Source organism: Manis pentadactyla, chromosome 15, assembly GCF_030020395.1.
Source record: "Manis pentadactyla isolate mManPen7 chromosome 15, mManPen7.hap1, whole genome shotgun sequence".
Classification (NCBI taxonomy): Eukaryota; Metazoa; Chordata; class Mammalia; order Pholidota; family Manidae; genus Manis; species Manis pentadactyla.
This window is the reverse complement of record NC_080033.1, coordinates 2,870,834-2,885,343: the sequence shown is the minus strand read 5'-3', so window position 1 is coordinate 2,885,343 and position 14,510 is coordinate 2,870,834. Positions and strand designations below refer to the sequence as shown.

Sequence of the window (14,510 nt, the reverse complement as noted above, 5' to 3'; positions counted from 1 at the left end):
CTCCCTGCCCAGAATGCTCTTCTCTCTTCAGGCCTTCCAGCTTCCCTGTGTCCCTGGGGTGATTGCTCTCTGCTCTGAATCCCGCTGTGGCCCCCACTGTCCCCGCACTTGAACTTGTTCCCTGCTCCCACCTCACTGCTCTTTGGCTTCCAGTCATCTTGACCCTCCCAAGTCTGGCTCCTTTCTACATCTTCCTTCTCCCCCACTTGATCCCGCTCTCCCTGCTTGTTCTTCAGGCCTTCACCCTCTTTAAGCTGCTGCCGGCAGCCCAGGCTCCTGGGGGTGGTGTGGGATCACCAGTGTCCCTTCTTTTTCTGGCTCACAACTGGCTCGGGGCCACGTCCTGACTTCCAGGGACCTTAGAACCTCCTTGGGGGCCTTGGGCCAGTCTTTCCTCCCAACATGCAAGCCCCCAGAGCCGAATGGGCGAATGCTATTCTGTGCCACTGGAGAACCGGGTCAGTCGTGTGCCCTGGTCCAACTGGTGTCAGACTTCAAATATTAAAGCATTTCTCCACCACTGTGCAATTGCTAACCCCCCACCCCCAAGCCGACTGAGTCCTCTCCACCCCGAGCTGGTCCCTCCCCTCCCCAAGGACCCTCCACAGTCTGCCGACTGAAGGGATAGCACTTGGCCCAGAGGGGTTCTCCAGGACTCAGCTCCCCAGCACTGTCAACAGTGTCCACCCCAATTGTTGACGATGTCAACCATGCCCCCTGGGGTCTGGGTGGAGGGCTCTGCCCCTCAGCCCTGGATGGCCATCCTGTGTGTTCCCCATCCCAATATTTCCTGCAGATGCCTCTGGTCCCCGGATCCTGGCTTTCCTGCACCCCCCTTCCCTGAGCGAGGCCACCCTGGCTGCTGACCCCCGCCGTTTCTGTAGCCCTGACCTTCGTCACCTCCTGGCACCTATCCTGGATGGGACTTCAGTAGCCGCCACCCCCAGTGCACCCCCGGCTTCCCGGCGCCCCCAAAGTCCACTTCCAGTAAGCAGTCCTTCCCGCTTGAGCCCTCAGATCCAGGTTGCTTTGGCTTTTGTCTTGACCTTGCTGTTCGCTGGACCTCAGTTGCCCCATCTGTAGTTGGAAGGTTGAGATGAGATGGGGTCTGGGGTTTCTTTAAGACCTAGATTCCTGATTCTTCAGCTGTTAAATCTGAACCCAAACCTGGGCTGTTCGCGACTGGCAGAGTTGCCCCTGTTTGCTTGTGATCAAGCATCTAGGCTCTCGAATTTTGCCTTCAAAGAATCACAGATGTCTAATGTCTTACCCAAACCTGTATGCCAACCCTGAATCTGCCACTTACCAGCTGTGTTACCCTGGGCAAGTGGGGCCTCAGTTTCTTCACCTGTAAAATTAGGACAATAGCAAGCAGCCACCTCATTGGTTATTGTGAGGCTTCAGTGAGTTAATTCATGAGAAGCACTTAGCAAGGACCTGGACCCCGGTAGGTGCACAGTAGACCATAGCAGTTACTATTTTTTACTTAAGAGCCTAGATAGTCTGACCTCTGACTCAGGGATTCATATAATTGGGTGTTGACTTTCCTCGTCCCCACCCTGTGCCTCTCCCAAAATATCTTCTCTCCACCCAACAAATAGACTGATTTTGACCTTACCCTTTGCATCACTTTGCTCAGACTCTAGACTCCACGACCTTTTACCCCCAGATGGCCTGAATATTTTGGCCTCAAACTTTGGTTTTTTTGACTCTTTGATGTTTGCCCTGGCCATCCATCTATACTCAGGCACTCTGACTTTTGAACACCCACAGTCAGCCCATTGCATTTGCTTTTTGACCCCTTGGTGTCCCAGCTGAGTGACATTTGACCCTCATTGCTATCCCTGAGCTAAAATGTCCAGACTGTCTTACTGTTGACATTGCCCAGGCACAAGATGTCCTTAAGTCTCTACTCTCTCTCTCCACAGGCTGATCTCCCAGAGGAACTACTTGTGGACGTGGAGAATGCACACAAACTCTTTGCCTCTGGGAAAGACCTTGAGGCAGTGGAGACAGATTTAGATATAGCTCAGGTAAGGGCTGGCGTGGAAGGAACCGTCTTCACCTCGGTGCTCTCTGGGCTGACACATCTGAGCTTTGGAGAAGGGGTGGTGGAATAGTTAAGGGGATGAGTGGATGTATGGGTAGACAAGCCATTCTATTCATTAGGTGGATGACGCTGGATAGATAGATGGGTGATGTTTAGACAGAGATTTGGATGGATGGACAGTGGATGTCTGAGTGGGTAGTTAGATAGACGATTGGTTCATTCGATGGATAATATTTGGATGATTGACTGAATGGATAGATACATGACAGTGGCATGATGTAATGGTTATCTTTTGTTGTGTAACAAATTACTCCAACACGCAGCACCTTAAAAAACTAACATTTATTACATTACATAGTTTCTGAGAATCAGGAATCTGGGAGCAGCTTAGATGGATGGTTTCTGCTGAGTCTTTCGTGAGGCCGAAGTCAAGCTCTCAGTCAAGGCTACAGTCATCTGGGGCTAGAGGATCCACTTCCATGCACATGGTTATTGGCTGGCCTCAGTCCCTTACTGGCTTTGCCTGGAGGCCTCAATTCTTCACTACGCAGGCTGCCTCAGTGTCCTCACAACATGGTGGCTGGTTTCCCTCAAGCCAAGTAATCCAAGAAACAGAGAGAGTAGGCCCAATACAGAAGATGTAGTTTTTTATAACCTAATTTCATAAGTGACACACCATCACTTCTGCTCTACTATATTAGTCATTCAAACCAGCCCTAGTGCAGTGTGGAAGGCAGCCAAGTACCAGTATGAACACCAAAAGGCATATCTCTCTCTCATGCAAAATACATTCACTCTCTCGCAAGGCCCCAAAAAGTCTTGTTCCTTTACAGCATCATCTTGAAATAAAGAATCTCATCACCTAAATCAGGTCTGGGTGTGACGAAGCTCCTTGAGTACAGTTACTCTCAATCTGTTGACCGGCCTGTGAACTAAAGAGATAGGTTCTCTGCCCCCGACATACTTACAATAGTGGGAAAGGCCATATATACCCTGTGCAAAAAGGGGTAAAGGAGAGCATACGGGTGTCAGTGGCCCACAGCAGTTTTGAAATCCAGTTGGGCAAATATTGCAAGTGCTTTGCTCAGAACTCCTTCCTACTCCATCCCAGGGGATTTTCTCCATGGTTCGTGGCTCTACCCTCTGGACTCTTGACTTCTCACTCTGAGTCACCCTTCCTTTTTCCATAAAATGTAATGTGTATTTGCAGATATTTGGTTTTCACAACCTGCCTCCTGCTTAAAGAACTTGGGTGATCCAAAGGTCTTTTCGTTTTGTATCATCTCTATCCCTTTCAGTCCAACTGGCAATGTTTCTGTTTATATAATTCTCTTTAAAAAAATCCTTGTGGGTCTTACCTGAATCTCTTTGGAGTTCACTCCTTTAGACAAAAGTCACCCGCACAGATCTTTCTGAGATAAACCCTTCCCCACCTTGGGCTTCTGCTGAGATGGCTGAGTGACAGTGGCCGGAAGTTTCCTAGAAGCACTGTTGTTTGAGAAGATCTATGAGGCCCATCCTTATCTCTAGAGTGCCTTTTGCCTGACTGAAGGATATTCTAGGTACCACCTTTGATATTTCTGAAGTCTTACAGGGAATTTTATAGTCACACCCTGTCTTCATCTTTAGACCATGCTTTCTTGAGAGTACCCTTCTTTGCCCAGAAACCATTTTTTAATTTCCCATTTGCCATGTGGGGAGTTCCTAGAGTCAGCCAAACCCAAGTTGAAGGGTGAAGTCCTGCAGATTGATAAGTCTGCCTAAGACTTCTGACATCAGCCACAAGTTTTGGGGTCCCAGGGACACCCTTACTTCAGACCAGCTACCTGCAGTTCAGAGATTCCCACAGATACCCTCAGGTTCACTAATTTAGTAGAACTAGTCGTAGAACTTAGGAAAGCTATACTATAGTTATAATTACAGTTTTATTATAGAAAAGACTATTATAGCCAAGGAAGAGATGCATAAGATGGACTGTCGGACTGGGAGAGTCTCAAATGCAAAACTTAGGTGTCCCCAGGGACGTGTTATCCTTCTGGCATTGATGTCTGGTAGCGCAGTGAAGTATTGCCAGTTCAGGAAGCGCACCTAAGCTTTGGTGTCCAAGGTTTCCATGGAGACTTCTTCATGTAGGCATGATTGGTTGAGTTATTTACCTCCCCCAACACACACACTTTCCTTGGGGGTCTGGCTGATTTCACCTAGACCACAGCCCAACCCTCTCGTCACATGGTTGGCCTTTCGGGCACGGCCAGCTCCCATCCTGGGTCATCTTGTTAGCATAAACTGTCACCTGTGGTCCAAGGGGCCCACCGCAAGTAGCAGACACACTTATCACTCAGGAAACCCCAAGGATTTCCCAGGAGTCAGGACAAAAGCTCAATCTCTTTTTGGGTAAAGTTAATTATTCAGTACACAAGGAGGTTAAAAATTTTTATGACATTCAAGTCCGGCTCCTTCATGTGTAACATTTTTCCTTTAGCTTCTCTCTCACTTACCTTTTACTCCAAGTACCAAGGAGAAATAGGCAACCCCTTCAACACTCTGGTCGGAAATCTCTGCTACATCACCCAGTTCACTAGTTATGATTTCTTCTTTACAAAACTGCAGGTGACAGTGTTGCTGTGTCAGCCAGTACACACTACAAATCCTCTTTCCTCTAGTTTCCAACAACATGTTCCTCTCTTCCCTTTAAGTCCTTACTGGCAGGCTCCACATGGTTCAGATTTTCACTGACGGTCTGTTCAAGGCAATGTAGGCTTTCTCTAAGTCCTTCCAGCCCCGTCCAGGCCTGGTGCCAAAGCCATTTCCATATTTTAGGTTTTTATGGCAGCACCCCACCCCACCTCTGGATCAAATCTTATTTGTTATCTACTTCTAGATACTTAGAAGATTAAAACAACAAGCATGTTTTACCTCCCATGGCCAGGGGTCCGGGAGCCACTTTGCTGGATGGCTTTTGCTCAGGGTCTCTCAGGAGGCTGCATTCAAGATGTCATCCAGGGTTGCAGTCATCTAAAGTCTTGACTGGACTACAGGGTCCACTTCCAATATCCAAGATCACTCACTTGCCTGTTGACAAGAGGTCTCAATGTCTTGCCATGTGGGTCTCTTCATATGGTGTCCCCCAGAGCAAGTGACCCAAGAGAGGACGCAGCAAAAACAGAAGTCACAGTATGTTTATAACCTAGTGTTGGAAATCACACACCATAGTCTCCTCATATCCTATTGTTATCAAGTTAACCCCAGTCACCGTGGTAGGGGACCCCACTAAGGCATGAACACCAAGAGGTGAGGGTCCTTGGGGGACATTGTGGCGACTCCAGTCCAGGCCCACCCCAGGCCAAGGCTCAAGCTCTTGATTGCCTCCTGCCCCCCTGCAGGATGTTGATTCTCTGGATCTGGAGATGCTGGCCCCCTACATTTCCATGGATGATGACTTCCAACTGAACTCCAGCGAGCAGCCACCCAGGGCCTACCACAGACCTCCAGGGGCTGTCCCCCGGCCTCGCGCTCGGAGCTTCCACGGCCTGCCACCCCCAACCCCTGAGCCTTCCCTGCTGCCCCGCTGGGGGAGTGACCCCCGGCTGAGCTGCCCCAGCCCTTCCAGACGGGACCCCGCAGTGTCCTCCCCCATGGCTGGGGCTCGGAAGAGGTGAGCCACGGGGGAGGAGGGTATAAAGGGAGTGTAGAGAAGGCCCCTGCCCCCCACCCCATCTTGCTCCTGCCTGCAACTTCAGCCTCACCCCTCATCGTCCTCCCTGTCCCGACCTCTACTCCAGCCGGGCCGTCAGGGTCCCCAGCACATGCCACGTGTGTTCTAATCTCTGTGTCTCTGCCTGGGCCATGCCCTCTTTCAGGAGTGCCCTCCACTGTTCTTACTGTCTATGTAAGTCCCACCAGCCTGCCAGGGCCCTCCCCTTTGGAAGATATTCATATCTGGCCTGGCGACAATTTTGTCACAGTTAAAAGGACATTGCCACAGTATCAGAAGTTTCCTAACAACTTAGAGAATCTGTTGAAAAGTCCCTTTCCCAAGAGAATTTACACATACAGACACACACACACACACACACACAGAAACACAATTGCATATAATTTCAGAGGGTCCATGTCACCCCAAAGGCATTAGATCACTAATACTCAAGTTTCTGTTCTCCGTATTGCAGGCGTGTGCCCACTTAGTCTCCAGAGTGGTCGTGGCCTCTTTACTATCCTCATGAGGCCTTTTTGGATACATCTCAGTGTTTCCCAAGGCTCCCAGCTTGGTGCTGGATATCCAGTGGGTGCCTAATAAAGACTGATTAAGAGAGGGAGGGAGGAAGGAAATTAATGAATACAGTAGGTGGCTGGAGGGACAGCTAATGGATGGATGGTGAGTGGGTGGGAGGTGGATAGGCAGGTGGATGATTGGAAGGATGGGTGGATGGCGGTTACGTGGGAGGGTGGGTGGTTGATGGGCCACTGGATAGGTGAATGGGAACAGGGGCTGGTGGATGGGTGGCTGTATGAGTAAAGCAATAAATGGATGTTTGGGGGAGTGAATGAATGCTCATCGCTGGCTCAACTGGTGCTCACGCCTGCCCCGGTTTGCCGTGTTCTGAGATTCTTGCCTGTCTTCCTCCAGGACCCTGGCCCAGAGCTCAGGGGACGAGCCCGAGGGGGTGGAGCTGCTGGGAGTGAGACCCCCCAAAAGGTCCCCCAGCCCGGAACCCGAGACCTTCCTGTTGCCTCCCCTCAGCCTGGTATGTTGGGGGATTCATGGGACTCTGGCCCTCAGAAGCTAATAGGCCTAAACCTGTTTTATGGATGGAAAAACCAGAGAAGGACAGGGGCTGGCTGAAGGTCAAAAGGAAGGTCATTAGCCCAGTGGAGGCTAGGAGCTTGATCTGCTGGTTCAGGTAATGGGTATGAAAGGGCTTTGCAAATTTACTTAAGTTGGTCATAAGTTCTAAGAAGAAACATGATGCAGGGCAAAGGGAGAAATGACAAGGGTTCCTCTCTGTAGGATCCTTCTCTGCTGCCGTGGGCCCCCCTCCCAAACCTAGAACAGGTCTTGGCCATGGATTATTGGCGTAGCAGTAAGAGCACAGATACTAGAGTCAGATTACTGGAGTTCAGGTCCAAGGTCTGCCACCTAATAATTGTGAGACCTTGGGCAGGTGATGTCACCACTCTGAGCCTCAGTGTCCTCACCTGGAAAATGGGATAATTACATCTCACAGGATACCTTGAGAAGCAAATGAAACCAGGCCTTTAGCTGAGCCTTTGCAGGTTGTTGATAGTCACAAAAAAAAACAAGCAAAAGTTGCACCCTCACCCCACTGTCTCCTCGCCTCTAGTCTCATCCCCACTGTCCATTCTGAACAACAGGAAGCAGGACACCCTTTCTATAAGCCAGCCTAGACCACGTCACCTTCACAAGGTCTCCCTCCGGGACCTCCCATGGCTCCCTACTGCCTACAGAAGTGCTCTGTAGCTCCTCACTCTGAACAGGGCTGCTTGAACCTGAAGGATGTGGTTGATAAGATGAGCAGCCTCAATGTACTGAGTGCCTGCCGTATCCCAGGTGCTGATGACACTGCCTTGCGTGGTTAAGTCGTTTAGTCCCCATGACCACTCCTGAAATATTATTATTATCAGTCACATTTACACACAAGAGGTTAGGCAACTTGGAACCCGGGCAGAGAACAACATGCTCAGATGGGGTGTCGAGGAGAATTTAGTAACAGGGACTGTTGGCAAAGGTGTGAGCATCACGTAGGGGATCGCCAAGGGCTGACGCAGCGCCTTGGAGGTAGCAATGTGGAGAGTTGGCACCATCCCTAGCCTGAAGGCACAGGGCAGGGGGGTCACGGGATCCTGAGAGAGTAGGGTCCACCCTGTAGGGCTGGAAACCTTCTGTGAACGGACGTACATAGCCAACCCGCGATGACCCAGCCGGGAAGCAAGCCGCTAGAAGATGAGTATTTCTCCTTTTCCTCCTCCCGCCAGCTGGTATCCCCTATTACGTGCTGCTGGTAGGAACACAGAGGGCAAGACTGCATGTGGATGGAGTCCACGCACAGGTCAGCCTGTGGGGGTCACAGAAGGCCAGAGTGAGGCTGTGGAGGGACATGCAGGGGGCAGTGACTTACCGGCCAGTGACCAAAGTCATACAGCCAGTGCGCCAAACCCCACAGTGCCCTGAACGGCTGCACCACCCTGCCCCCTCGGATACTGATGACCATGGCTTTGTCTGTCTCCTGCAGAGCTTCCTTCTGACGGGAGGACCAGCCCCGGGGAGCCAGCAGGATCCTAGCACGCACCTCCTGGCACTGAGTGAGCCCCTGGGTGAGTAGCAATCTGGGCATCCAGAGGCCCTGGGTCCCTCTCTCCTATGGGAGGTGCCCCAAATGGTTGAGAGAGGGATGAGATGATCCTGAAGGTGGTGGGGGGCTGTTAGTGCCCAGACATGACCTTGGTAGAAATAGACAGCACCCCTTGGCCCCAGGGGCACTGGGGGGCAAAGAGAGGCCCTGAGGGTGGCGGGGCTTGCCAAAGCTGCCCCTTGGAAGCTGAGCGCCTGATTGTGCTTTAGGGTTGATTCCCGCCCTGGTCGTTCCCAGGTGTGTGGCTTTAGGAATAGTTTCTGCTTTTGGAGCCTCAGCTGCCCCACCTCTGTCAAGTAGGGCCTGTTGTAATAGTTCTTACATCAAGTAGCTGTTCTGAGGACTCGAGGAGATGCTGCACAGGAAGAGCTTAGCACAAAACCTGTTTGTAGTAAATGCTCAAGAAATGTCTGCCGTTGGGCAATGCTGGATCCACACCCCTGCGCAGAGGGTGAGACCAGCTGCCTTGTTTGTGTTATCATCATCTTCCAGCACAATTAAAAATAGCCATAGCTCCACCTGAAACCTCGAGGCATCGGCCAGAGGGATCTTCCCAAACCTGACCCTGGCCTTCCTCTGCTCAAGACTCTTCATGGCTCTCTAGTGCCTTTCAGAGAAACATCAAGCTCCTCACCTTGGACCCCAGTCTCTGCAGAGTCTGACCACTGCCCTCATCTCAAACCACACTCTGCTTCACGTCCTGTGTTTCAGCCACAGTCACTGTCTTTTGATTCATTCTTTCCTTCATACATGCAACAAGTGTTTATTGAACACACAGTAAATGCCAGGCACTGTCCTAGCAGCTGGAGACACACCTGTGAGCAAAACACAGAACTCTCTGCTCTCATAGAGCTGACATTCTAGTGCAGGAGACAGTCCAGAACAAAGAAGCAAATATAAAGAGCACAAGGGAAGAAAAGAAGCGTTCCTGGGGAAAATAATGCGTGCAAAGGTGAAGGAGTTCTTGCAGAGCATGGGAGGTGGACCTCAATTTTAAATGGTATGATTAGCGGTGGTTTCCCTGAGAAGGTGAGCTTTGAGCAAAGACCTGAAGGAGGTGAGGGAGTGAACCGTGACAGTTTCTACAGGAAGAGCATTCCAAGCAGAGGGAACCGAGTATGCAAAAGTCCAGAGATGGGAGCATATCATCTTCTTTGAGGAAAACACAAGGCCAGTGTAGCTGAAGCAGAGAAAAGGGGGGAGAGAGGTAAAGGCAGGTGCGACTGTGTTCTTTCATATGCAATGACAATAATAGTATTACACACAGCAGTAATAGTAGTATAACTGCATTTGGGTTCCTGGACCCCATTCCAATGTGTGTAAGTGTGTGGGGGAGGGTCTTCCCACACGTAACACCACACCAAGTGAGTCTTTAACACCAGCAGGGTGTCAGAGAACTCAACTCAATTCTGATGCTATCTGCCCGGAGACAGCACCAGATTCCCCAGGTGAGGGGCTCCTTCCTGTGAGACTGCCCTCCCGCCCCAACTCCAGACACCAGTTACAAGACCCACGGTGTTACCTTTAAGACTGCAGTGTTTTCAGAAACTGTGGGTGAAGACCAAATATACCTGGGAAATTTGTATTTGGTCATATGGATGACCAAATAAGTATTTCTTATGATTCGTTATATTACAGCAGGTTGCATAGGGCTTCTCTGATGATGATTTTGGAGTCATCTTGCTTGAGGTGCTGCCTCAGGGACTTTGCATATGCTGATCCCTCTGCCTTGAATGCTTTTCCCTCCATTCTTTGCCCAATTACTGCATCCTTTAGATCTCAAATCAAATATGATTCCTTCCATGAAGCCCTCCCTAACTTCCTAAGCGCATACTCATAACACCCGTTGCAGTTCATATTTACATAGACGTTTGTGTCATTATTTGATGATCAGCTGCCTTCTTGCTGCAGATATGAGCCCTGTGAGGGCAGGGGCCAGGCTTGTCTTGGTCACTGCTGTACTCTACTATGTGTGCAAGGCTGGGCAGTGGCTGGGCACAGAGTACCTCCTCAGTACATGTTTGTAAATAAAGAGCAAACATTTATCTAGCATGCACTCTGTGCCAAGCTTTGCGCTAAATCTGTTATGTGTGTGACTCTCACTGGCATGTCAGCCCCACAGGGGCAGGGGCTCATCCTTCCTATTTACTGCTGTGTGCCCGGTGCCTGGTGCACAATAGGTGCTCAATAAATATTTCTAAAATGAGTGAATTTTCATAAATGAGGCAGATATAAGCATTCCAGTTTTCCAGGTATCAACAGCTTGCTTACTGCGCACTCACCAGTACTAGTTATTGTTCAAAGCACTTTACATGGTTTCACTCATTTACTCCTCCTCAGAACAGCCCTGGGAAAGAGGTATGGGTATCAGCTCATTTTACGGATGAAGTAGCCCAGGCCCAGAGAGGTGAAGTCACCTGCCCCAGGTCACACAGCAAGAAAATAGCAGAGCCTGGATTTACACTTGGCAGCATCTGACTCTAGGATTCTTAACTACTGCCCTAAATGTCCTGGACACCTGAGGTCCAGAGAGCAGAATTTGCCCAAGATTTTACTGTGCTTTGAATCCGAGCATGCCTGCTGCACTGCACACACTCAAACTGTCGGGAAGGGAAGACGGATTGGGTGGTAATTCTCCACTGGCTTACTTTCCAACTCTCCCCGCAGGCCTGGGCCCCTCACTGCTCTCTCTCTACCCGGATGAGGACGCAGCGCAGCCCAGGAGCCACTTCCAGCCAGCAGCAGGCCTGGCCCAGGCCAACTGAGCCAGCCCCTCTTCCCGTTTGCCTTCTCCTCCCCAGAAAGGACCTCAACCACACTCCATGCCGGCAGCCAACGCAGAGGATGGGGCACTGGGAGAGGGCTTCCCTGTCTCCTCTCAGCGGCCCCACCCTCCTCGGGCCTACCTCAGCCCCCACCCCTCTGCCCCCGGTGTCTGGGAGCTCTCTGGGGTGGTCTCAGCTCAGTGACCTCTGGGAGGGGGTCCGTGGCCCCCTCCTCCTCCTCTCAGGACTTCCCTTGGGATTCTCAATACTGGTTACCTCGCCCCTTCCTCCAACGCTTTTGGCTTTTGGATAATTAGGGGTGGGGAAGGTTGGGGTTCAGATCTGTATTTCTGGGCTCTGGGGAGTATTGACAACCATAATCCCATTTTTTTTCCATTCATCTTTCTTTTATTATTATTTTTGTTTTCATTGTTTTCATGATACGTCTTTACTCGCTATGAATTCCCCGGGGTCCATAAGAATGCGGGACTCTGATCTCTGCCCCAACATCAGGGGTCAATGGCGGTGGGGATTCTGGGCCAGACCTTACTCCCAGCTACTTCTGATTAAGCCCTTAGCCTTCCAAGAGGCCATCCAGCTCTGCCTGACCCCTCCACTCAGGACTTTTGCTGCCCCAGCCTCGCCTGGGCACAGACTCATTCATGGGCTTCCTATTCCAGGTACAGCTTCCGAAGTCCTCTGCTTCCAGATCATACAACGTTCAATCTTCCCTGGTTCTAGAGTGCACAACCTCTGACATTCTCAGATTCTAGACTGTACAACCCCCGACATGGTCCAGTTTAGACCTCACATCCTCCAAACCCCCTCGAGTCCACCCTTAAAATCTTCAGCTCTTTCTGGTTCCAGACCTCACAACCTCCAACTCTATGTTCTCGTACTTCATGGTCTCCAAAATTGTCTGGTTCTAGGCCCCACATCTTCCAATTCCCTCGGGCTCCAGAGCCTATGACCACCAGAGTCCTCTGGTTCTAGAACTCCCCCCGACATACTCTGATTCTAGACCTCTTCTCTATAAACCCCCCTTGTTCTATATGTTACATGCACACACTCCCCCTATTTCCAGATCTTACAACCAATGATCTCCTCTGATTCTGGGCCCACAGCCCCAAGCTTTGTATTGGTTCTAGTCTTTCTGATCTGTAATACAGTTTGTTTCAAATCCAGACTTCCTAATTTCAAAAACGTTTTGGTTCTAAACCTCATGATGCCCAGCTTATTTCTTTTCAACTGTCTACACTCAAGACTTGCTTTTCCCATCAAAAGTAGTAAAATGAGTTTTATGTCTTGAGGCTATAACCAGTATTTCCAGACCCAGGCACCACACTTCAGTTCTCTTTTGCTGTAGACCTCATGACCTCTACCATTCACTGGTTCTAGACTACCCAACCTTTAGACCTTGCAATTTGTAGCACCCTGTGATTCCAAATCTGATTTTCTCCCTTTACTCTGGTTCTAGAACTTGGTCTCCAATGTCTTCTGATTCCAGACCTCATCCTATAAATTCCCTTGTTCTAGACCTCACAATCCCTAGTTCTTCCTCACTCCAGATCTTGCAAGTCCAAATTAACCTGGGTCTAGAACTCAGCCTTCAAACATCTTCTGATTATAGACCTTGCCTTCTTGATTTCTCTGGTTCCAGACCTTCCAACTCCCAACTCCTGGTTCTAGATCTTATGACTCTGAAAATCCCTCTGGTTTTAGAACTCAGTCTTCAGACTCTTTTCAAATTCTAGTCCTTATTCTATAAGTTCCTCTGGCTGTATGCCTCAAAGCCTCCAACTGCCTTCGATTTCAGATCCATATTCTTTTGGTTCTAAATTACCCTCCAAATGCTTCTGATCCTAGAATCTGAACCTCGCCTTCTAGATTGCTCTGTTTCAGAATCTTACGACTTCCTACCCCCTGATTCCAGATCTCATCTTCTTAACCCTATTCTGGGCTTCCCACCCCACTCAACTTGCTCAATTCCTACTCTCTGTCTTAAGTCTTCCCATTCCAGATCCCTCCCCTCCAGATCCCTCCACTAACAGACTTCATGCTGAAGCCTCTCCACTCTCAATCTTATATCCCTAAAATTTCTGTGTCCTAAACGCTCTGCCTGCCCCATCTCAGCCCTCCAGATATGCCCTCAACTTTACTTTACCCCAGGTATGTGAGGGTACTTTATCCCTCACAATCCAAGAGACCCCCAGCCGCATAGGCACACGCACAGCCCTATCTACATATCGCAGGGTGGGGACAGAGACCAAGAGTCCTCAGTGCCCCACAACCACCTATGTGTCCCTCTTACCCCAGCCTCCTTTCTACGATGGTGCTACTCTTGGTGTCCCACAGGTAAAGGCCTCCCTCTCTCAGCCCGATTCACCCCGTTTGGAAGGCACTTCTCACTCTGTTTTGTTAGGGGATGGCCTGTCCAGATTGGTGCTATTGTGAGGGAAGGGTCTGACCTCTTCCTCCCTCAAGGGGTACCCTGGGCCCTCAGTGGAGGGCACAGTCCTGGGCTGGGGGAGGGGAAGGGGCTGGACCAGCCCTGCTGGCTCTGAAACCCACTGATCTCTATACCACCATAAAGACTTCGCCTTGGTAGGCACCAGAGCTCTGTGTGTTGACTCATCTGTGGGGTCCCTTCAGGGGGTGAGGGTGCCCTGGGTGACTGGATGTCATGGCACTTTGTGATTCTGTGTGTGTGCACATGGTACTCTGTGTTCCTATGTGGGTCTTTGCAACACTGCATGTCTGGTGATGTCATTCTGTGTATATGTATAAAGTGTATTTTTGTGACATAATTCTGTAAGCTCTGTGTGACGGGTAATTCCTTCTACATGTGTATGTTAGTATCTGGGTGAAATTCTGCCACGTGTGTGTTTCTTGTTATTTTGGGTTCCTGTGTTCCTGAGTATGGGAGGTATTGTGGTTTTTTTTTTTGGTCTCTGTGGTGTTTCAATTCTGTATACATGTATGGGACTGTTGACACTATAAATCTGTACTGATGTCCATGTGACAGGATTCTCTGTAGTTGAGTGTGTGTGCAAGAGACTGTGTATCCACAGACGTGTGGGTGGGTGGGTGGGCCTGTTCTGTCACATGCCTGTATGTCACCCTTGTTACCCCTCTGCTATGTTCCGTGGAATATTTACAAAGAAGAAAACTAGTTCCAGGCCTTGGCACTTGCTGTGCCCTCTGTCTTAAATGCCTTTTCCTCTTCCCTTCTCTCCTCTCTTGGTTGTCTTTTACTTATATTTCAGATCTTGGATCAAATGTGTCCTCCCCCAGGAAGTCTTCTCTGCCTGCCAGCTGGGTGAG

General features: G+C 50.0%; 1 protein-coding gene across 5 annotated transcripts in view; it reads left to right on the top strand.

The window, feature by feature from the left end:
- HIF3A (hypoxia inducible factor 3 subunit alpha) overlaps positions 1–13,802 on the top strand; it is a 28,018-nt gene extending 14,216 nt beyond the window's left edge. For 4 of the 5 annotated variants that reach the window (XM_036885383.2, XM_057493285.1, XM_057493284.1 and 1 more), the window contains 6 exons: positions 797–987; positions 1,929–2,033; positions 5,434–5,705; positions 6,678–6,795; positions 8,302–8,383; positions 11,089–13,802. In XM_036885383.2, coding sequence (XP_036741278.1) covers positions 797–987; positions 1,929–2,033; positions 5,434–5,705; positions 6,678–6,795; positions 8,302–8,383; positions 11,089–11,186 — 866 coding nt within the window. In that variant the 3' untranslated portion in view covers positions 11,187–13,802. Of the gene's footprint in view, positions 1–796; positions 988–1,928; positions 2,034–5,433; positions 5,706–6,677; positions 6,796–8,301; positions 8,384–9,509; positions 9,629–11,088 lie in introns of all 5 variants that reach the window. The other variant, XM_036885376.2, reaches the window with a different exon arrangement.
- Positions 13,803–14,510: the final 708 nt, after the last annotated feature.